Source organism: Ptychodera flava, chromosome 20, assembly GCF_041260155.1.
Source record: "Ptychodera flava strain L36383 chromosome 20, AS_Pfla_20210202, whole genome shotgun sequence".
NCBI classification, from domain to species: Eukaryota; Metazoa; Hemichordata; class Enteropneusta; family Ptychoderidae; genus Ptychodera; species Ptychodera flava.
The window spans coordinates 22,497,603-22,523,160 of record NC_091947.1 but is presented as its reverse complement, the minus strand read 5'-3'; the positions used below and the strand labels follow the sequence as shown (position 1 = coordinate 22,523,160).

Here is a 25,558-nt window from a genome sequence, read left to right as displayed (position 1 = left end):
TTGACGTAACTGTCGGACAAAGTTGACCATAATACTCACCTTCCTTCCTGATTTCATTCTTGAGTGGCTCTATTTTTGATGATTTCCACCAGTTGTTTACCTGATTATACTTCTGTCTCATTTGCCTTTCGTCTTCTCTCTTCTTTATAACTTCTGTAATTGGTTTATGCTCTCCTTTGCCCTCCTCATACAGAAAATGAATTATTTTATCCTCGATTTTCTGTTTGATTTCCGCATCATTTAAGAGGTCGACAAGTTCACCACCACCATTCAGGTCCACAAAGTCGTATAACGTTTTTGCTGCATCATCTTCTTTTTGACCGAGACAGTATTCTGTTTCTGTTGGACCCCTTCAATATTCTGCTCTGGTTTGCCCACTCCATTATTCTGCGCCGTTTCAGTACTGTGCTCCATTTTAAGTTATGTGGTCGACAGAGAATGGCTTAAATGTCGTTCTACTTATATATCCATGTATGAGGCTGCGTGTACACTTCATCGTCTTTTATACTCTAGGTTGGTATGTTTTGGTTTGGAGCGACCATTTCGTAACCAGGGGCGTTCGAATAATGAAGAACGTTAGTCAGCTCGCCACAAAAAGTCTCTGAACTCGTGTAATTGGTTAGACGCGGCTTTTTATATGATCTGTACGTAATTTCTACTTTCTTGCTTCAGCTCTATATTGAAAATGCTGTTATGGAACAAAACCGGGTTCCGAAGTTAAAGTTCCAGTCAGATAACATTCCTATTCCATTGGTGTAATGGAGTATATTTTTATGCTGTAATAAATTTTGACCCTGCTGCTTAGGCCGCCCTTTATGCTCTTAGGGATCGACTTGTAGATATTTGGAGGGATGACCACGGAAAAATTATTTAACCTGGCTTCTTAAAAATATAATCATGTGGTCGGAAAAAGAAAGAAACTAGTTTATAAGTATAGTAGACTATGCTAAATCTTAGATCGCAAGAAAATCGGCGCTATCCTTTTGACGATCCCTACCTAATGATCAGTCCGTGCCTATATATGTGCATGACTCTTTTATCCAGCTTTTTATTTTGAGAATAGCCGACGCCGACAGACGTATTTCTACATGTCAATATATTACTCTAGGGTAAGAGTAAAGGGAACAGTAAAGTATGTTCACAACTGGCTGTTTCCTAAGATTTGAATTCTTGCTCGATGTAATTCTATTCGCCACTCTCAAAGGACTTCTTGCTTGCCCGTTTCCCATGATTGAAACTCCCACAAGCCTCCCCTCTTCACATAATTTTGCTCTCAATCGGTAAACCAGCTCAAAAAACCGAGACGAACTGCCTGCTCGCCCACGTATTACGTTTTCTAAGGATGCTCGATGAGCAAAATAAATCCTCTCGGCTGATACGAGAAACTAAATGGCCGCTCGCCAAGAAACAAAGCGAGAACAGCTACAACTTTTTAAAATTGCCAAGAGAGGAGGCGCGGCGTCTACAGTTGCTTCAACTAAATAATGGGTTCTTATATAGCGCACATATCCACAAGTACATGTGATCAAGGCGCTTTACAATTATTATTACCCTTGACCTAATTTGATACCACTCAACTCCCTGGGGAGCAAACAACAGCTTACATGTGCAGCCAATCAGCGCAGCAGAGCTAAACGCACACATTGCAACCTCATTCCTACCAGGTACCCATCGCTCCTGAGTCGGGAGAAGCACTGAGGAATAAAGTGCCTTGCTCAAGGACACAACACCATAGCCATGCCGGGACTCAAACTCACCATCCTGTGATCATACGTCCACTGATCTAGCCACTGGCCCATGATGCCTCCTAAATCATCTGCCTGAGTCCTACGTCATATATCTATAGCCTGTCAAAAGGTGGTCGGACACACCATACTTTACAACGCAATACCTCATCATGTCTTAGTACACCTCACTCATTCAGCGTGCACTGCCATATATTATTGGTTAAACACGACTCACGTGACATGTAAAAGAACGTGATGATGCCCTCTGCGAACGTGATGATGCCCTCTGCGAACTTGATGATGCCCTCGAGGCCCTCTGCATTTGATATTACATGGATGACGTCAGTTTACTTACTGCGCAACCTTCTGCGCGTAACAAATTGTCGTTCGCTTGTAGGCCTACTTGCAGTCGGCAACTATGGCTGTGAAACGTCATGCAGAGCACAGTTCGACGATATTTTGATGCAAGTAAACAGCAAACGAACGAAAATAGCAACAAGGAATGCAATTTCAGTGTTCAGCGACTATGCAAGCAACAAATTTGGATACGCCACCGAGGAGATCGGCAAACTTCAGCGGTAACCTTAGACTTGGCACTGACAACATTTTACGCTGAGGTCCGGACTAAGGCGAACTGTACACGAAGGAGTTTGTTCGGTGTAATAAAAATAATAACACATGAGAGCTAGGGCAAGATCACGATTTTTTGCCTGCCCTTGGGCTGGTGGTCATGATCGAAATATTGATAATGCATCATCAATATTTCGATCATGACCACCATCCCTTGGGCAGGCAATAAATCGTGATCTTGCCCTCGCTCTCATGTGTTATTATTTAAATATCATACTGTATCATACCATCTTGGTCCATAGGCTGAAATTATGGTAAAGCTGTCGAAGCTCGATTGCCCGGCTGTAGCGCTAGTCTGTGGAGGGGAAGGTATCCAATGGTTTTTAGTGGATAAATATAAACGATTTGATGGAAATTATACAAGAAACAATTGTGGATGATCACTGTTGTCGTTACGTGATTGTTAAGGGACTGGAAAGGAATTACAGAGGAGAGGGCTGGCGTTTTTTTTGCAGGTCTCTATGTTTTGGACAACCATAAGAAGGCAAACTAACCAATAAAAATAATAATTAATATAAGTATTATATAGAAATAATAACGCGAATAATAATAGGTTCAATTTCCGTGAAAATTTCACTGTAAGGGTATTTTGGGTCGGAAAGACCAAATATGATATCAATTTCACTGCCCAATGTTTCCATGGAAACCATTTTAGGGGTTGAAAATTTCAGTTTTTATAATATCCCATGAAAAGTTATTTTGATTGATATGGAAATTACCTACTGGGGGAGTTCGGGTCTGAGAACACAAAAGACAGACTCATTTTAATGTTTCGAGTTGCCATGGTAACTATTTTAGGATTGACAATCTTACTTTTTCCCTAATTCCTATTAAAGAACTATTGATTGATGTACAAAAAATTGATAATTAGGGTTTTTCTTGTTAGCACACCAAAAAAAAAATCATACTCATTTTAATGTGATATGTTTCCATGGCAACCTTTCAGGAGTAAAAATTACCATTTTTTTCAAAGATTCCACCTAACCCTAAACACCTAAAATCCAGTAACCAAAAGAATATGCTATATCAAAGGGATATTTTGGGTTAGAAACACCAAATATCCAGTGTAAAAATCCAGTAATCAACAGAAATATTTACCAAAGGGTTATTTTGGGTTAGAAAGACAAAACATGATATCCATTTTTACTGCCTGTGTTTCCATAGTAACCTTTTTGCGTTTTAAAATTCAAATTTTTTCCAAATTCCATTAAGAGTAATCACAGTTACTATGCAAATGCTCTCCCAAGTGTATTTATCACGGCATGAACCCAATGTTCATTTTAGCTCCTCAGTTTTGCAAACGAAGAATACACATATATAGGCTGAACTGACAGACACAATATATACTGGGCATTTCAATCAATATCTTTACAACACTTGTGCTTCGAAAATATAATTCTTTACTCACCTGACCTCTTGTTTTAAATTGTATAACATTGGTACTTGAGTCTGCTATTTTCTTCTTTACAACTGAAGTTGCAAGCTCCTCAAATTGGGGAAGATTGCTGAGGTCTTTGACGTTCTCTAAAACCATGTCAATGGCTTGTGTTGGTGTCACAGGAGGTTCCCTTGGTTGAATTTCATCAGCAGTGCTAGTGCAATTGGAAGCCTCAGGAAGTGAACAAACTTATTTTGGGGGTGGGAGAGGGGGCTGTATCACCCCTATTTGTAACAATCAACCCTATTTGTAACAAAACTTTATTTCCAAAAAAACTTTGCGTATTTGTTATAATATTAATAAAATATGCATATTTGTATGTTTGGGGGCAATTTTCTTTTTTTTCCTTGTCAAAACTGATTTTTCCGAAACTGCTTTTGTTACAAATTGGGTTGATTGTTACAAATAGGGGTGACATGTCAACCCTATTTGTAACAATCAACCCTATTTGTAACAAAACCTAATTTTCAAAAAACTTTGCCGTATTTGTTGAAATATTAATAAAATATGCATATTTGTATGTTTGGGGGCAATTTTCTTTTTTTTCCTTGTCAAAACTCATTTTTCCGAAACTGCTTTTGTTACAAATTGGGTTGATTGTTACAAATAGGGGTGACATGTCAACCCTATTTGTAACAATCAACCCTATTTGTAACAAAACCTAATTTTCAAAGAAACTTGGCCGTATTTGATGAAATCTTGATGAAATATACATATTTATATGTTTGGGGCAATTTTCTTTTTTTCCATGTCGAAACTCATTTTTTTCCGAAAATGCTCGTTAGATTAAATGTTGTTGTGCAGGTTCCTAGGGATAAGAGGCCTACTCGTGAGATATAATCAAGTCGTGCAGATACATGCCAAAAGTTTGTTTCGGGGCAATTTTCACCAATTTCGGTCAAAAATGTTTAAAATCTTGTTTTCTGACCGAAATCTTACTAAACCTATATGGGGTTAAATTTTGTTACAAATTGGGTTGATTGTTACAAATAGGGTTGACGTGTCAACTCTATTGTATCAATCAACCCTATTTGTAACAATCAACCCTATTTGTAACAAAATTTAACCACTTTGTAACAAAACCTAATTTTCAAAAATTCTTTGCGGTATTTGATGAATTCTTGATGAAATATACATATAAGTATGTTTGGTGGCAATTTTTATTTTTTCCTTGTCGTAACTGATTTTTTCCAAAATTGCTCGTTAGATTAAATTTCTTTGTGCAGGTTGCTAGGGATAAGAGGCCTACTCGTGAGATATAATCAAGTCGTGCAGATACATGCCAAAAGTTTGTTTCGGGCAATTTTCACCAATTTCGGTCAAAAATGTTTAAAATCTTGTTTTCTGACCGAAATCTTACTAAACCTATATTGGGTTAAATTTTGTTACAAATTGGGTTGATTGTTACAAATAGGGTTGACGTGTCAACCCTATTTGTAACAATCAACCCTATTTGTAACAATCAACCCTATTTGTAACAAAATTTAACCAACTTGTAACAAAACCTAATTTTCAAAAAAACTTGGCCGTATTTGATGAAATCTTGATGAAATATACATATTAGTATGTTTTGGGGCAATTTTTATTTTTTCCTTGTCGAAACTCATTTTTTCCGAAAATGCTCGTTAGATTAACTTTCGTTGTGCAGGTTGCCTAGTATAAGAGTACGGCGCGCCAAATGTTTCAAAAATATTTATCGTCATAGAGTAAAAATAAACTGTCAAATTTTCTTTCTAAAAAAAAGTCTTAAACGTGTATGAATAATAAAGAAAAAAGTTCTTTCGTCCATATCATTGCATTTTATTAATGTACCTTTTCATAAAAATAGATTCATTTGAAAATACGTGTCATTTATTTGAATGTGTCTGTGCAGATAAAGATGACGTCCAACCGTCTTTCTTGATTGAAATAAAAATTCGATGGAATTACGGAAGAAAATAAACGAGAAAAGTATTATTGCAAAAAAGGGCTGAATATTATGTAATGCTTAATTGTAAAATATTCTTTAAACCGTAATGAGAAGATAAACTTTTCAAAAATTTGGAAATACCACACTCCCATACTTATTGACGTACACATACACGTGTATTTGAAATAACGGTGCAATGAATGCTGATTACAAGGGAAAAAAGGAAATAAAAATCAAGCACACACACAAAAAATATTGAAATGATTAAAAAAAAAAACCACCAATAGTACTTGCACTACTACAATAAACAAAACGAACCACCATCAGGTCTGACTAAAAAAAGAAAGAGAATCACAATTGAAAAGTCGACCGAGATCGCGCCGGCGTTGAGGCTTTAAAGAAACCAAAACGAGGTCAGCTTGGAAAAAAAAACCAAGCGAGGTTACAAAAAAAAAAAAAAAAAAAGAGGTTACCAAAAAAAAAAAAAAAAAAAAAAAAAACTCAGTAGAAAAAAAAGAGGCCCGTTCGAGAAAAGAAAACAGAGTGGGATACCCCGCAGAAAAAGCCCAACATGAAAATTGAATAATTGTCAACGTCATGATTGTTACAGTTTAATGCCAGAGGGTTTGGGATCATCACACTCGGATGTTGGACATGATATTTGGGTATTTCAGCGATAACTCTCAGCTTCTAGTCTTCAATATCATCTCATGGACGTCCAAGTTACCGACACGTCCCATTCTATATTAAACAGTTACCAGTTTTGGAGTGGTTAAAAGTGGACAAAACACTCGTGGTGGTTTGTCGGCTGCCAGCGGTCCCCTCGCTCCAATGTACACTCGAGGTGGTAAGCCAGCGGCCGGCGGTCCCGTCGCTAGTACAGTAGGCCTACACGCCGGCAACCAGCGATCCCCTCGCTGTAAAGTGTAGGGCCGCCTCTCCCAAACCATAGACAGTCTGTGCCAAAACCCCAACAAAACGATGGCTTGCCACTAGCCCACGGTTACGTGTGGTTCGATACACAGCGGCCGCCGTGTGGGTATGCATAGTAAAATTGCATATTACGCAGCACGCTGCGGCCTAGTTCTGCATGGCAGGGCTGTGTGTTACCGGCGTGACACGGCCTCCCTTATAACGCCGGTAACACGTACACAGCCCTGCCATGCAAAGCTAGCAGCGGCCGCTATGTATCGAACCACACACGTATCACGTGGGTTTAGCCTAGTGTGGCAAAGGCAAAAATACTCGGGCTGAAACACTCCGTTTAAATTCGAGGCAACGTTTTCACTAGTACCTGTAGAACGCGAACGCGCCCGACTTGACAAACACTGATCAAGCAGCCGCTATTTCTCTGTATACTGTAGCTCAACACAACCAGCAAAGGGAGTGGTAGGGCTACGGAACCGCAGCAAGGCCGGGCTGTGAGTTACCGGATACGGCCAGGCCGTATAACACCGGCGTTATACGGCCAGGCCGTATAACGCCGGTAACTCACAGCCCTGCCCTGCCACCAAGAGCTATGTATAGGCTACTGCACAAATATCGTAGCTCCATAGATTGGACTGTGTGGATATAAAGATTTCTGCAATGGGGATCGACATGTCGTGTATGTGCCTGTCTAGCCCTGCGAGTATAGTGAGAGTGTCTGGCGTTGCGAAGGCCGGACACTCTCGCCATACTCGTAGTCGTAAGGTAAGGGACTGGTCAGTTTCTTCAGCCTGGGGGGCCGGTGGATTCATGGGGGGGGGTCACCCTGTTTTTGACTTTGGTGATAGGGGGGTCACCATGTTTTTGAAATGCCCAATAGGGGGGGTCAGTGTGTTTTTGAATTTTGACACAGGCTCATCATTGCCTAAAATGCTAGTGTCAGCCACAAAATTCATCATTCAGTTGTATTTTCGGCGCGCCCTTCGGGCGCGTAACTTTAATAATCAGTCATATTTTTCAGCACGCCCAACTTTAACATATCAAGCATACATCAGAGATATCTGTATGTTCAATATTTTTCAGCGTGCTCTTCAAGCTCATTACTTTAATATATCATACATCTTTCAGCATGCCCTTCAGGTGCATGACTTTAATATACAAGGCATATATATCAGAGATATCAGGATGTTTCATATTTTTTGGCGCGCCCTTCGGGAGCCATACTTTCAGAGATATCTTGATGTTTGCTAAGTGAAAGTGTACCATTATGAAATCTGCATTTCATATGAAAAGGATGACAAATTCCTGATACTTTTCTGTTCTCTCTGTGAGAATTCAGTATGAGAAAGCAACATGCACAAATATTTCCACATATATATTGATACAGTGACTTATTTTAGAGATAGAAAAATGACAAGATATCTTTCCTTCTCATTGATGCAATTATTTTCCTTTGTTTCATAGGTTTTCTGTAGAAAGATGCTTTTTTATGAACAAAATAACAGTTAAAAAAGGCAGTTTTTGTCATTATTAGCTGTGCTTTTATGGTTTCAATGTTACACAAGAAAAGGTCCTCTCAGACACTGTACACATCAGATTTGGCTAAAAAAGCTCTCTATGGCTCCTCAGTAGATTTAATTGGATGGTTGGCAAGTCTTAACACCCATCAAAGTTTTTGATTCACTGCTTTTTCCTCTTTGATATTAATGATTGACATCCATTTCTGTACAACAGTTCAGGACATCTGGTTAAGCAGAGAAAGTGTGAAATACATTCACAGCTCATTCAAAATACAGCTCATTCAAAATGTACTGTATTTAAACTTTAAGATTGACACTTTGAAATTCCTATCTTACAACTGACATGTCAACAATTTCACTAAAACATAGAATGACTATTTAAAATATAAATATATATAAAATGTAAAATATAATATATATATATATATATATATATATATATATATATTTGTTTTACCTTTGTCGCGCCCAGGGGGGGTCACCCTGTTTTAGAAATTTGGAATAAGGGGGGTCACCCTGTTTTCAAAATTTGGAATAGGGGGATCAGCCACTTTTTGACGTCGGCAAAAAATAATCCACCGCCCCCCCACCCAGGCCGAAGAAACTGACCAGTCCCTAAGGCTTGTACAGTTGCGTCGCTTGTCTTGTCGAACACGGAAAGCGATGGACGTTCTCTCTACACGCGGCAGATTTCTTCAAAACTATTCATTTTATCATGATTTGGGTGATCTTTGAGGATAACGAGGAATTAGCAAACAACGAGGTGGTTTATTATCATGGTATTTGAACCCGATGTATCGAACCATACTTATAAAACTATGTAGAAATCATGTAGGTCAAACGGCGATGACAGTGCGGCTCGGTGGAAGGCCTGCAGTGGGCTCCCAGCCATACGGCGCCTAAGGCATCGATATGTTCGCAGTGTTGCTATGAAGGGTCATGGGTTGTACGTCTCGCTCGTGATCTGACCTGTGGACTGCCTGAAATTGGCTCAGTTAACTTGACTCTCTGGAACTATTCACTGTTAACTTGGACGTTCTTTAGGTGATATTGCCCACTTCATTTCATCAAGTATGGTTTCAAGTAGAGCAGGGCCCAGCCAAACAGAGCTAGGTTTCAAGATGTCACGTTATCACTGAAATGCTCGATTAATATTTCGTCAAACATTGGAGTATGTGGTGATCGGATTCCCCGCTGTTGGGATTCATCGATCGAAGGAACCGTGAACCATGAGTTTTTTGAATAAAATAATTGTTATTTCGGGCTTGTTTTTTTTCTGTGGCGAGTGCTTGTTTTTTTCTTTTTTTTTTTTTTTTTTTTTGTTGTGTGGCGAGTCCTCATTTATTTTTTCTTTCCACAGGCCTACGCGTTTTTTTTTGTATCTCTGTTCATGGCATTTTTTTATTTTTTTGGTTTTATTTATTTTATTTTATTTTTTTGTAGATGAGATCCACTTTTGTCTAGAGCCATCACTGCCGAATTTTTTCTCTGATTTTCTCTCTTTACTGTCAAAGCGGCTGGTGATTCATATTATATTTTTGATTATCTATAATACGTTTATTATGAGACGTAGTGCTTTTTAATTTTCTGAAGTACATAAATAATTTTATGTGTGCATGGCTTTTTTTGTCTGATTCTTTTACAATTATTTTCTGTATGTGGTTCACGTTTTTATTTTTGTACTATTTTTTCCGAGTGGTAGTAGTGATTTTTAGTGATTTTCTTGTGAATTTTTTGGACGTATCACTGTATAACATATTTTTCTTTTTTCTTTTTGTAAAATCAGCACTCATTGCACCTTTTTCGCGAACTATTTTACGTGTATGTATGTCGATAAGTATGGATGTATGACTTTTTCAAATCGTTGAAAATTGTTTATTTCCTAATTACGCTTAAAAGATTTTTTCTCAAGTTAAAATGAAGTATTAAATGGCATTTCTGTCTTTTATTTTTTAATTATACTTTTCTTACTTATTTCCTTCCTAATGAGACCGAATTTTTATTTCAATTGAGAAAAACAGTTTATTATGGCACTGAATCGATAAATATTTTTGAAACATTTGGCGCGCCGTAATAAGAGGCCTGCTCGTAAGATATAATCGAGTTGTGCAGATACATGCCAAAGGTTTGTTTCGGGGCAATTTTCACCAATTTCGGTCAAAAATGTTAAAAGTTTTGTTTTCTGACCGAAATCATACTAAACTATATGGGGTTAACTTTTTTTACAAATTGGTTGAATGTTACAAATAGGGTTGACGTGTCAACCCTATTTGTAACAATCAACCCTATTTGTAACAATCAACCCAATTTGTATTTTCGGAAAAGAATGAGTTTCGACATGGAAAAAAAGAAAATTGCCCCAAACATATAAATATGTATATTTCATCAAGATTTCATCTAATACGATCAAGTTTCTTTGAAAATTAGGTTTTGTTACAAATAGGGTTGATTGTTACAAATAGGGTTGACATGTATCCCCTATTTGTAACAATCAATCCAATTTGTAACAAAAGCAGTTTCGGAAAAATGAGTTTTGACAAGGAAAAAAAAAAAAAAATTGCCCTCAAACATACAAATATGCATATTTTATTAATATTTCAACATATACGGCAAAGTTTTTTTGAAAATTAAGTTTTGTTACAAATAGGGTTGATTGTTACAAATAGGGGTGATACAGCGGCAGATGGGTATGGCGAAGAGTAGGTGTGATCAGCTGCAATCGTCTTGAATAGACATTCTTCAGTATGCCGCCCTAGATCTTCCAGCTTAACAGTTTGCTAACAGCCAGCATTTGCATTGTCACAGAGAATTTCAAGACGGGACAACATGTTGGTGAAGGGCAATGGAACACTGACGATAGACTCAGACGTAATTGTAACACGGCAGACAGGACATGTTGATGACTCATTCAACCAATCACACAAACAATCACAACAGAATACATGGGGACCATTACATAATATTTGGACTGGTTGTTGGACAACATCTTTACAAACAGGGCATTCCATTTCTTCAGTATCACTTTTACTGAAACGTGACCTATGAAGACTCACAGACGATTTGAGTTGTTTCCCTGCCTTCGATTTAACTATACTGATCAGCTCTTTACTATTTACAGTCTCAGTGTTCAGTTTTTGCTTCTCTAACCAATCACTTTCATCACTGTCCTCTCTTGACTTCGCTGGTCGTCCTCGATGTTAAGTACCCTTCTTTTTTGGGCGGCCACCTCTACACATGCTACTACAAACACTACATACATCATTCCTTGGATGTTTCGTCCACATCATTGACTGTGTCCCATGGTTGAATGTTTTACTCGCCTGTTTTGCTTTAATGAAGGTCCATGCCGTCCTTTTACAGATATGACAAAATTGCGGTGGATGCACTCCAAATTCATCATCACGAATGTTGATTCTGAAACATTCTTGTATTTCATTTGAATATCGCTCACAGGAAAACGATTTTCTGTCAAATTTACGGCCACAAATGCAACAACGAGTGTCCAAAACCTTACGATGAAAGTCTAGACTTCTTTCCAGAGACATTTTTAGTGCTTTGATGGCAAAACTAAACTGCAGACGATTAATTTGCCGGCTTGAATTTGGCGCCGCCACAAACGTAAACAATGAGTAACCATAGGCACGGTCAGGACGGGTCGAAGTTCATGCAATCAAACACACGGAACACCAGAGCAAACGAAAACACCCCAGCAATAGAAAAATCACCCCAAGGTTGTGAACGCTGTCAAACCTTCGAAAGTATATATTATAAGAACGCGTAAAAATGTGTTTCAATGCAATGAAAATTTATTCACATTGTATATCGGCTGAAAAATTACGAAACAAAATCCCGCATATGCGACACAGCGTAGACAGCAATGGCGCACACGTTGAACACACGAATTCGGAGTGACGTCACTTTCACCTCACGCACGCGAATGAGGTGAATTGTATGGAACGCCGTTGCTGCCTTCTGAGGTTTATTTGCTGAATTGATGAAATGACATCAATATATGATTTAGTAATGCCTTTATATGATTAGGTTGTGTCAATATATGATTAGGTGACGCCTTTATATTATAAGGTGGTATCAATATATCATAAGGTGCTGTTATTATATAATAAGTTGACATCAATATATGATTTAGTAATGCCTTTATATGATTAGGTCGTATAAATATATGATTAGGTGACTACTTTATATTATAAGGTGGTAACAATATCATAAGGTGCTGTTATATTAATAAGTTGACATCAATATATGATTTAGTAATGCCTTTATATGATTAGGTCGTGTCAATATATGATTAGGTGACGCCTTTATATTATAAGGTGGTATCAATATATCATAAGGTGCTGTTATTATATAATAAGTTGACATCAATATATGATTTAGTAATGCCTTTATATGATAAGGTTGTGTCAATATATGATTAGGTGACGCCTTTATATTATAAGGTGGTATCAATATATCATAAGGTGCTGTTATTATATAATTAGGTGACATCAATATATGATTAGGTCGTGTCAATATATGATTAGGTGACGCCTTTATATTATGAGTTTGTGTCAATATATCATAAGGTTCCGTAAATATATAATTAGGTGACATCCATATGTGAATAGGCAATGCCTTTATATTTCGAGTCAATAACAGTATATGATTAAGTAGTGCTTATATATTGTTAGATCACAGCATTATATGAATTGAAAAGGCATTATATTATAAGGAATGTCAATATATTGTTTAGTAGCGTCAATATATTATGTGCGCAGCCATTATTATCATGTGTAACGTCTTTATTATTATGTTTAAAGTCATTATATGATTATATGGAGGGCGCACGCCTTCTGAAACTTTCTTTGAGCGTGCAAACTTTCATGCATGCTCTGGGATCCGCGTTGTGTCTCTGAAGGGCGCGCGCGTGTTCCAACAGGGAAGAACGCGAATCACAGGGTCTCTGCCAGACTACACTAGCAGGGCGAAACATGCGAAATGCAGAAAAATGTTTATTCTGCAATGCCAATATGACACTTACGAGGTATGTCTGAATAAGTTTTAAATAATACATCAGAATGAATCCATTATGTACATTGGTACATTGGTAAGTTCATGAAAGAATTAGTACACGTGTCGGAAATGTTTTTCAGTTTTAGAAGTCATCCCTATTGACAAAATTAAAATAAACAACACCTCTTTTTTAGAATTCCCACAGCTTCAATGAACTCTTATTAGATTTCTATATAATACTTAAAGCCCCTAAACTTGTAATAATAATAATGATAACAAGGCAGTATTGCTGAAGGCAATGAGTACTTGGGCCGTGATAGAGTAATTTTGAGGACAATATATACTACTATTCAAATATGGTCTTGAATTTCCTGCTGTCAATGAGGCATTTGATTAACTGGTTATTAAACGAAGCAATGGCATGACAACGGCAAAATATGTCTAGCAACTTTTGTGGAGTTTGAGGCAGGGGTTCTTTATTTATAGCGGGAATTGCTTAAACTCCTTAAATATTCAAATTACAGCAAATTTCTTTTGTTCTCGATGGTAGATGTCTAATATTTAGATGGGCATATTTAGATTTCTACCCTATAGTTATCCCTATATACCAAAAATCGGACATCCAGCTCTATTGGCTTGCTCAGAATTAGATATGCGCATAATTAATGAGGTACAATATGTGGTGTCATAAGGTGTCTTATCATACCAAATATGAAGGATGTAGCACTTGTGGTTACTGAGTTGTGGACAAATATATATATTTGAGGTCAAAGGTCATCGAGGTCACGTGACATTTTGTCAAAATAATTGTATTGCTAAGTTATTCCTATATACCAAAAATCAGACCTCTAGCTCTATTGGCGCGCTCAAAATTGTATATGCGCATAATTAATGAGGTACAATATGTGGTGTCATAAGGTGTCTTATCATACCAAATATGAAGGATGTAGCACTTGTGGTTACTGAGTTGTGGACAAATATATATATTTAAGGTCAAAGGTCATTGAGGTCACGTCACATTTTGTCATAATAATTGTATTGCTAAGTTATTCCTATATACCAAAAATCAGACCTCTAGCTCTATTGGCTCGTCAAAATAAGATATGCACATAATTAATGAGGTACAATATATGGTGTCATAAGGTGTCCTTTCATACCAAATATGAAGGGTGTAGCACTTGTGGTTACTGAGTTGTGGACAAATATGTATATTTGAGGTCAAAGGTCATTGAGGTCACGTGAAGTTTTGTCAAACAAATTATATTGTTAACTTATCCCTATATACCAGAAATCAACCTCTTGCTCTATTGGCTCGCTCATAATTAGATATGCACATAATTAATGGGGTACAATATGTGGCGTCATAAGGTGTCCCATCATACCAAATATGAAAGGTTTAGCACTTGTGGTTACTGAGTTATGGACAATAATGTATATTTGAGGTCAAAGGTCACCAAGGTCACATGATATTTTGTCAAAATGTCTGAGATATCTGCGTGAACCGATGGACTCACTGATGGACTCACGGACGGATATGAGCCAATCTATAAGCCCCCTGGACTTTATCCGTGGGGACAAAAAAACGGGTCACTGCATCCTTTAGGCAATATGAATACGATGAGAAACTAAATTTTTATTTTTCTTGGCATCATACATGCGAATCTATGGAGAACTGCCTTATACATGGGAGTCTATGGAGGTGTAAACTAAAAAGTCCTCTAACACGGCCAAATTTGAAAGCATTGTGAAACAAATCGACGTGCATCTGTATGGGGTTGGGTACTAGGCGTGAACGGACGCACGGACATGACCAAACCTATAAGTCCCCGCGGACTTCGTCCGTGGTGATTAAAAACAACGCAACAGTTATTACAGCTACACCGGCGGTAGGTTCATATCCAGAGCCCGTACGGTCTGCCGCCGTCGCTTGAAAACAATCTCATGCACCCGGCCATATGGGCAGCTGGCCGGATGCATGACTTCCCGGAAAGGCGAGCTGTCACGTTCAAGCTCAGGATTATTGTCGATCAAATTTCAGTAAATTTACCTTACCTAGATGAAATTTTGTCTATAGGCTGAAATTTCGCCGAAGTTTGACAAAATTACATCGATTTTTCAGGTTCATATGCGACATTTTTGAGTTTTGAGTGCAGACAGAAATAAGTTTTGAGGCAACATGGCTGCGACCCCATGTTGACCCCTAGCCCTGCGTACGATGCTATGTGCTACAGCTAACACACAGCATCGTACGCAGGGCCAGCGAGAGAGTGTTGCCGACATCGACGGTTATTTACGAGAAGTGAATAAAAGACTGTCATTTTGGAAGCGATCGAGTACCTGAGGTAGGCTGGGATACGACTTGGGCCCAAGAACGCTGAATTTCGGCAGTAATTTGGCTTTTTACGTCAAGTCCCAAAATGGATTTGAAGTCACCGACCCAACGTACGGGTCTTTGCAGGGCTGTGGTGAGCGGGGCGGTTAGCTGTAGCGGAACACACAGCATCGTACGCAGGGCTAGTTGACCCCCAAGTGAAAATGTGTTCGCGATCAAATCTTCCTATATTTTTTTCAGAATTTTCAACAAAATCATTGCTTCTTACATCTTTTGTACAATATAAAATACTAAAATAAAACTGCGATGTGCCATGTCTCCAGATTTCTAAAATATCGTTCGTTGACCGTTCGACGCAAACTTGTGACGCAGTTGAAATTCAATACTGACCGCCAAATAATCTTAATGAGACGAGATCAGTCTAGACATCCTCCAAATTATCCAACCATTCGCATTGGAGTTCAGCTCGCTTAGAGTATCATAACATTTTTCGGCCTTCTTTTAGATCGACCCTAATATCTCCCATTTAGGAAATAAATACACAAGCTACCTCGACAAAACTTCGTGCACCATCCAAGACCAAACGCACTACAAATCTGTCTTGACGTCATCATCTCCTTACATGGTAATCGGCATACCGTATTTTTTAGCAAAGGGGACACAGAATACGTCGGAGTATTCAGTTTCAAAACGTATTACATTGTGTGATGTTGTCAAAAAAAAGTCATGTTACTGCAGTGGTATAAATTACAAAAACACAAAAGTTCAAATCAGTTTATTTTGGACTGGCTTTACCCAACATTCATGTTGTTTCTTATGCCAGATTTGACCACGTGCTTACTGGCGACCCTTTTCATGCAAATTTTGTGTCAAATGATGTGTTCCCCTGGAAAAACAAACGTACGATTTCTAAATGAAGGAGGCGAAATTTGCCCTCAAGACGCGAAACCACCCCTTATGGGGTGTACCTAGCTATTTTGAACGAGCTTCTCGAATCTGCAGCTCTATTTCGAAATGATGGTCTGGTTTTCTCAGCTCAAGGATAAGTGTTCTCCATCTCTGTGGGCATTACTATTCTCAACCGGGGGTACAGTTTCCAGTCGTAATGTTTTTCATTGTGTCCGGGATATAAAACCTTTCCTTTTCAAACTTTCTCTTTGATTAACACTAATCCACATCTTGTCAGTGATTAAACATGTTTCAAGTTTAAATGTTAAATTCTGGTCTCGAGCCCTCCTGTTCGACCAAACCGAAATTACCCCTCCCACTTTGACTCGTCCAGTGGGTGTAGCAAGGGTCGTGCCATCGCCTAGGAAACGGAGGGTGCATTAATTGTTGCATTTCGATGCACATTTTGATTATATTCAGAAGATTTTGTGGCCAAAACTCAGATAGAGAAGCATTTATATTCACATCTCACTTATTCAAGACTGGCTGAGAGCAGCACTTCCATTCAGTTAACATCATTACGCCATTTATTATGCCAAGAAAGATGAAGCCAATACATTTTGCCCTCCCTGGTCTCAGCCAGAAATGGTTATACCTTACAGTTTTTTCCCACGGAATGAAAACAAATGTACTTGGGCTGAGGCCCAAGTACAATAATAATAATATATATAAAAACACACGAGGACATCTGTATACTTATGTATATATATTTATATATATATATTTATATATATATATATATATATATATATATATATATATATATTATATATATATATATTGCATCTATGTATCTGATATGTACAGACACATATTAATATACTTGACAAGTCTACATGATGGTTAATGTAATGTTGGTTGTGGTTGCGTAATGTGATCTCTTTTCCATCGAACTGAAACATTGCATAAAAGTTATTATTATACATCTACCATCGAGAACAATAGAATTTAGCGTGCGCTAAAAAAGCCGTACGGAACTCGCGCCCGTTCCGTACGGCACGGTTTCAAGGCGCCCCATTCCCTGCGGCTGTATCTGCGCGTTCACTGTAGAACGGTTTCAAGGGACCCCTTGGACGAGTGCCAGAACAAGTCTCGCGCGCGCTCTGTACGTACGTATGTGTGTAGTGCACACACTCCAAAACTTGCAGAAGCGTGTCCGAGGTAGCGTTCCACACTGGCGCGATAAAATCGGAAGAAAAATTGTTGACATTGCACGAAAACGGTCACTACTCCGACATTTTGATGCCCCGATCAGGAATGTAAGATGTATAATAATAAGGTTATTACGAAAATACCGCAAAGGATGCACTCGGACATTGGCGCCTCGCATCGCCCTCCGCTTCGCGTCGGGCGATACGCTGCGCCAATGTCCTCGTGCATCCTTTGCGGTATTTTCGTAATAACCTCATATTATTGTAAAGATTAAAATATTCTTTGAAAGAGCAAAGGTCAAATCAGAAATTAGATGTCAATGAGGATATTGTTGATATGATTGATATGAACTGTGACATGAGCGAAGGTCACTGTTTTCGTGTGCTCATGGGGAAGGTCACTATTTTTCATGCAGACACTTTTGGGGGGGGGGGGTCGTCATTTTTCGTGCAGCGTCATTTTGAAAATCATCGCCCCCTCCCCTTGTACTTTCTGTAAAGTCCCTAAAGTATGTATACCGTGCAAATAACACCCTAGCTCTACTCATTATAAACACACCTCGAGAAACAGGGTGTTTCAGACTTTTGTTCAAACATGTCTTAATATTAAATAATATTTAAGCCGATATTTCTTTCCCATAACCGCATGCTATGCCGCATCAATTCTACTGAGGAATCAAAATCGTTGGGCAGTGGTTAAGGTTCCGTACTAACCATCGGAGAATAGAGAAATAAATTGTTTACTATAACCCAAACGGGATTCGAACCCCCACACACTTCACGGCAACATCGCCTAGCTACTAGGCCAGGTAAGTCTTTCCTGAGTAAGAGACTCACTGTCGCGGGATGGTGAGTTCGATACTCCAGCAGAGCGTGTGCTCTTGAACAACTTGAGGCACTTTACTCCTCATTGCTCCATAGTGGGTGCGTTATCCTGTAATTGGGCTAGTTGGCCTGTTGGATCATGGATTGAATAAAAAATAGTCGATTTTCACAAAAGAAGATCGTGAAAACTTCATTTTTTCGCAACTTTATCTACACAAAGAATACCAGCAAATCTGGAATAAGCTCAACGGCGAAAATTGTTCTGCGAAAAATGTACATCAGGTCGCTCGGGACAAGCTACAGTCCTCCTGTACTGACGTTAAGTAGTTCTTATTACGATAGCAATGGCATGTTTACCATACCGATCATTGCTACCAAGACGGCTTATTATTTTAGCTCCAGTGTGACCTGATGATGTATTGCTGTATGTTCACCTCTCTGTTGGAATTATTTAAAAAGACAAGATTCATTGAAAAAACTTAAATTCTACTTGGTATATATAAATGTAATTACTGAAATGGGAAAAATTAGAAGTCTCTTGTCGGTACAGCCCGCGTAATTTGTGTTGTTCCTCGTTGTACATGTTAATGCGTGTTTTCATTGTGGCTGCTCTGAACCGAAGGAACTGAAATGAAAATATTTACCACAAAAATTATGACAATGCTATGATCAATGTGGCAGTCTATTGTTCTGCCGAAGCCGGTAGTCTGGCTGTAGTTCTAAAATTTTGGTTGTAGGTTCTAAGGATGACTTATACACACATGGAAAGTTGATAGACGTATACATATATTGAAAGGCGTTACAAAATTGCTTGTTTATTAGAACTATCAGTAGATTTACGGCATCCACAGTTTTCCTCAAACACGGGTGCACATTCAGTTCACATATGGTGTTTTGAAGTTTCGAGACCTTGCTTGTGCGGTCGTTTTACTCTTTGTACACATGATGATTTCTTCTACTTTTTGACTTACTGCTCCTTTTGTCTCGTCTACTCTTGGCTTTTCCCCTGCAATTGGTATTCTTCTTCATCTCGTCGTTGTAAAAATACCCTTTACTTTCTCCTCTAAGGTGGTTTGCGCCTCGAAAGTGAAAGACTTAAACTTCTACTCAAACTTTCCTCACGCAAACTTTCGACCATAAGCTTCAAAATCAAGAATACAAAAGGGGGTGTCACCGTGCAAATGTTGGTACTAGAGAAACATATCACCCGATATTTAATGATATTTGACATTCAAAATGGCCGCCATTCTTGTGTTTTCTCTATGGGGTAAATAACATTCCCGATTTTCACAAAACTAAGCCTGTGAGAACTCAGTTTACTTCCATAAGCTTCAAAATGAACCCCGATAAGTGGTAAGCTGAAAGAATATTGTGAAAGTTTGAGAGTCCAAATATCTGTCCCCGAGGCGCGTTCTACCTTATCTTAATCTTTGCAGTCTTTGATTTCATCATCTAACTTCCTCCTGACCGATGGGATCGATCACTACAACACCATAGTCATAAAACATTTGTCCTGCACAAGTACAGTCAAACCTGTCTTTAAGTGGTCACCCTCAGAGCGGTAACCTCTCTATAGTGGTCACATGTTCCATTATATTTTACATATAAAGGCCCCCTACAGAACAGCCACTTCTCTCTGTCTCTTTCTCTGTCTGTCTGTCTGTCTCTGTCTCTGTCTGTCTTTCTCTCTCTCTGTCTGTCTGTCTGTCTGTCTGTCTGTCTCTCTCTCTCTCTCTCTCTCTCTCTCTCTCTCTCTCTCTCTCTCTCTCTCTCTCTCTCTCTCTCTATATTATATATATATATATATACACAGACAGACCGACAGAAAGACTTAAAATTATTTCACTGAAAGAAAAGTCTGGAATTACGTTGGGTACTTATGCTCTCAGGCTGCAAAAAATATGTCAAAAGTAAATATGCGAGTTTTCATTCCGCAGCCGTCCCTACCCAATATACACAATGATCCATCCTTCATGAATAAACGACCGAACTTCCTTTATACTCATATTGATAACTATTGTTGGTGGAAATTTATACAGTGATCAGATATGCGTGTGAAAAATAGCCAAGTTAGCGATAACATAGCAAAGGTCATCAATAAAAATCGTTAAGGGCCGTAAAGTTTTCCGCTTTTGACGCTTGGCATTATTTATTCGTCACCCACAAGTATGGGAGATCAATAGATAACACAATCGTTTGCAGGCATGACATTTTAGTTACAATTTACGAATTTTTTAACTGCAAATATTTGGAAACAAACCTTACCAATGGTTGAGTATCATGCACAAATAGTTTTGTTGAAGGGCCAGTAATGCTATATCTTTTTAATAATTTTTTCACCATTTTTGTTTTGAATGTCATAATTCCTTGTTCTACTCCCCAGAGCATGTTGATACACAGTGTTCAGCTTGTCAACGCGGCCTGTACATATGTAAACTGCATTGTTATTGTTGAAAAGTGACTTCTGGTCCGGAGTACAATTCAAATGTAAACAATAACAATGCATTTACTGACACATGTAGATGCTAAGTTGACAAGCTAAATAATGGATATTTCAACATCCTTTGGGGAGTAGAATAAGAAGTTGCGATTGATATACAAAACAAACAGTTTGAAAATATTATCAAAAGTCAGCGGTGGCTTTTCATGGTATGTACTTGCTGAACCCCATATATGTCGTCCGCCCACGTTATCTGCGGCGTGATTTAGACTTACATTCCTGTCTGGTGAAAGCAAGCACAGCTCTTTGCCTGCCCGTCCTTTAACTGCATTCGAATATTAGAATGTAAGATGAGATGTTTTAATACCAATTCAAGTTTTACATGACATGTGTTTTTGAAAGCGTTTATCTTATGGCGCTTATTTAAAACGGAAAAAGCGTTATTTCACCTCTTACAAGAAGTGATGATTTTTAATGACTTTACACATTTGTGGAAAAAATATCGACCCGCTTCAAGTTGGAAATGGGCTGCCCGTGTAATGCCACCAAACCTGGTTTGAAGAATTTTTAAGCGTCGATGTTGCATCTCTATTACCATGATACATTGTACTTCATATTTGACGTCGGAACTCTCTGGTCAAACACTAAAACTCAACGTAAAAACATATCCGGAGCTCTTTGAAAGAAGCTGCAACTCATCTCAACAATTACATGTTTCAAGGTGACTGCAAATCCGTGCATTGATTTGAATAGGAACATCCGGGATGTTAGCGAGCCGGTGAACGATGTACTGACCGGTCCATGGTTACCCACAGGTCCAGTGAAGCCCTTCGACGTTTCACAGTAAGTGAGGCTACCCACAATTCTCCATGATCTGTACACACGGAGATCACTCACTGAACTGAAGCAAATTCTTCTGTACACAGAACAACTCGGTCCACATTTCAAAATTCTGGCAACATAGTTCTAATATCATAATTTTCTGATTTCTCAATGTGAATAATGAGAAGATCAACCCTTTTTCGCGGAGGGAGATAGCAATTTTGTAATTTTGTTGACATAGATTTTTGACAGCCATACACAATATTTTCGAGGAAACTAAGGGAAAAAGTTGCATCTGTGTTGGCAGAAGAAAGGGTATTGATTTTCTTCAATGTTCGTAACAAAGAAATTTGCATGTCTAACAGGTGGTATGATGAGACCATCTTAGTTGCTGATAACTTTATCTTGACAAGTGTACAATTTGTAGCTCCTCCAAACATCGACTTCTCATTTAATTTTCTCTTGAATTTTAAACATAATCAATAATTTGGGAACATAGTTTAAACAAATAATCCTGAACTTAAATTGTAAGTTAAAAATTGTTAAGAAACTGATAAAATTGAAAAAGCCTTTAGCAAAAAATGTCTGAGTGAACAAATCAAGGGGAATTGTGGGTAGCCTCACTTACTGTGCGTTTTCGACGTCAAAGTAGACGCTTAACGGTAGATGTAAAATATCCATGCGCACACTGGTATTTTGACTTCCATTTTGTGATGAATGCCTCTAGAAATGAGGCATTTCTAGAGGCATTCATCACTTTGACCAAAGAAGATACAGAAGATCATTCAAAATTCAGAACTATGAAGACAATCTTACCAAATCAGAGAAAAGTACATTAGAATCACTCAGGACGAAGAGGGACTGGATCTTCAAACCAGCAGACAAAGGATCAGGTATGGTAATAATGAACAGGTCAGAGTACATTTTAGAAGCTGATAAGATATTGAACAATACAAAACATTATAAAAGACTCAAATCAGATCCCACTAACAAAATCAATATTTCTATCAAAGTAGCCAAAGGATGAATTCCGACGGGTAATATTTCCAAGTCAACCCGGGATTATCTCATTTGCAACAACCCCAAACCAGGCACATTTTACATGTTGCCCAAAATACACAAGGGGGCATCCCATTTAGACCAATTATTTCCACCATTAACCATCCAACACAAGGTATTTCTCAATACATAGATTCTCCAACCACTAGCAGCGAAATTGCCATCATATATCAAAGACACGACCCACTTTTTACAGATCATCCATAATCTAGAACACATTCCTCCAGGGAGCTCCATGATAATATTTGACGTGGTTTCACTATACCCAAGTATACCCATAGAGGAAGGAATACAAGCCTGTCGTAAGGCCTTTGATCGCAGATCCGACAAGACCCCACCCACAAATACTATACTAAAATTAGTCCTCTACGGCAATAACTTTGTCTTCAACAATCAACACTTCTTACAAATTCACGGCACAGCCATGTCCAAAAGATGGCATCTAGTTATGCAATTATCTATATGGGTGATCTGGAAGAAAAAATTCTACAGGACGCACCCTCAACACCGCTTCTATGGCATCGATTTATCGATGACATTTATAGCATTTTCGTAGCAAGCACGCAAGCCATTACAGCCTTCTTTAAGTTTATCAATTCATATCATCCCATTATCAAATTCACCATTGAGGAATCCAAGACAAGCATCCCATTTCTAGATGTCAAAGTTCATGTTGATGATAACAGCAAAATTATGACCGATTTATACGAAAAACCAACCGACACCCATCAGTATCTTCATTTCAATTCCTCACACCCAAGACATGTTAAACTGGGTTTACCATATAGTCTTGCCATTCGACTTTGCGAATTTGTTCAGAAACTCATTGGAGAGACACACACCTTTCTGAACTACAATTTTCCCTCTTTGAACGAGGCTACCCACGAAATTTTGTGGTAAACCAAATAGAACGTGCTCAGGCGATCCCAAGAACAACCTTACTGCAAGTGCAATACCATAATAAACAACCCCTTCTTCCGACTAGAAAAAGTTATTTCCTCACACTTCAACACTCTACACAAATCACCAAGATGTACACAAGCGATACCAGATATACCTATATTACAGTCCAATATTCAAATAAGTTCCCACAGCGCCCTCTCAGTCCATTTTCCGGTGATATAAATAGCCATTCACCTGCATATCCGCAAGCCAGATTCCAACCTTGGGCATCGGACTGCATGTTGAGTACTTTTATCTCAAAATCACATATCATTTTCAATCGATCGACTTTGACAAACAATTCCACAGTTTAAAGTTTTGTAAAGCAATGTTTTTTTTAATGTACAGCATTTATTTATAGTACGATCTTTGTATTTTCCATTATACAGTACACCTGATGATGATGAAAATGATAATGATGATGATGATCATCATCATCATCATCATCATCGTGGTGGTGGTGGTGGTGGTGGTGGTTATGGTTGGTGGGGCGGGGTTGGTAATCATTATCACATCATCATCATCATCATCATCATCATCATCATCATCATCATCATCATCTTCCTTCTAACTTAATATTGTAACTGCTGATGTAAAAGCAAGAATCTACAATTAGAAAAGAAATGTAATTTAGTGAAAGTATCACTATCAATGAATGAGTAAACATAGAGAACCAACTGTATCGTATTTTGATTCCTTCACTTTTTTGCTGTGAATTATCGAACTTCCCAAAGCCTCACTTAGAATAGTCTCTGTCAATAATGTTGAAAAAAATGTTATTTCACGAACACGTTGTAACCGAAACTTTTTAGACAGAAAAGTAACGAAAAAAAATTCACTCCCGGCCTAATTAAACTTTTACAATTTTAATTCTCTATGACATTTGATTCAAACACTAATGACGAAATATTTTTGTACAGTTAATGTCGGAATACACCACTGACACAGATGTAGAATTTCTGTCGGAGACCTTTGATTTCTACTACCTGCCAGGCACGAACCCTGATGGATACGTTTTCTCCTGGGACGCGAGTATATCCTTGTTACAATTGTATTACCCGAGGATACTTATATTCTTTTTAACAATTATAAATCTACAGCACGATAGAATTGAAACCATTTGTATTGACTCCGTAGGTTTGACTGTTAGAATCCGGTTTGTTGCCGATAAACTTACATGCAACTATGTAAGGCCAAATATAAAAGAATGTATTTCCGGTAACCCAATCTACCCTAGAAAAAAACCCCCCGACCTTTGCACTTTTGTATTTCAAAATAATTTTACTATATTTTATGGGTCTGAGCCAAAAACGGGGCAAAATACTCCGATACAAGTGCCCTAATTTCGGAGGCAGTTACCTGAAAACACAATTTTTAGGCATAATGCAATCTCTTTTCATCCAAATAGCAAGAAAGCCCTGAATGAGAACATCAATCATGAAATCGACTATAGCCAAAGTCTGTATCTGTTAATGAGTATCCCCCTTCTGTTCTCAAAGTGAAACCGCTTGAACAGTTTTTTTTTGGCCCGGAGTATGGAAAAACATTTTGCAATTCTTTTCTGATCTACAATGCACCACTCGTGGGTGTTCTTTTCAAAGGTCTTGGAGTAAGAAACATTTTCGCCGTCTTATATTTCGAAAATGGAAAAAATTGTGTCTTTTTATCTGCAGATGTAACACGGGGATGGCGGCCCTTTTATTTAAATATGAATGTCAGGTAATTTCTTTCTCTAGTGCCAAAATTTGCACGGCGGCTCCTGTCATGTGGATATTGCAAGATAGCATCCTAAATTATCGCACAGTGATGCCCTTTAAAATTAAATTATCGCAAAGAAGTGCCCATTGAACGGACTTTTTCCCTAAAGGAGTAAAAGAA

At 38.3% G+C, this 25,558-nt stretch overlaps 1 protein-coding gene across 1 annotated transcript in view; it reads right to left on the bottom strand.

Annotated features, from left to right (window-relative positions):
* LOC139119527 (uncharacterized) overlaps positions 1–25,558 on the bottom strand; it is a 55,560-nt gene that overhangs the window by 15,912 nt on the left and 14,090 nt on the right. The window contains exon 8 of the mRNA XM_070683368.1: positions 40–309. Within this exon, the coding sequence (XP_070539469.1) occupies positions 40–309 (270 nt within the window). The remainder of the gene's footprint in view (positions 1–39; positions 310–25,558) is intronic.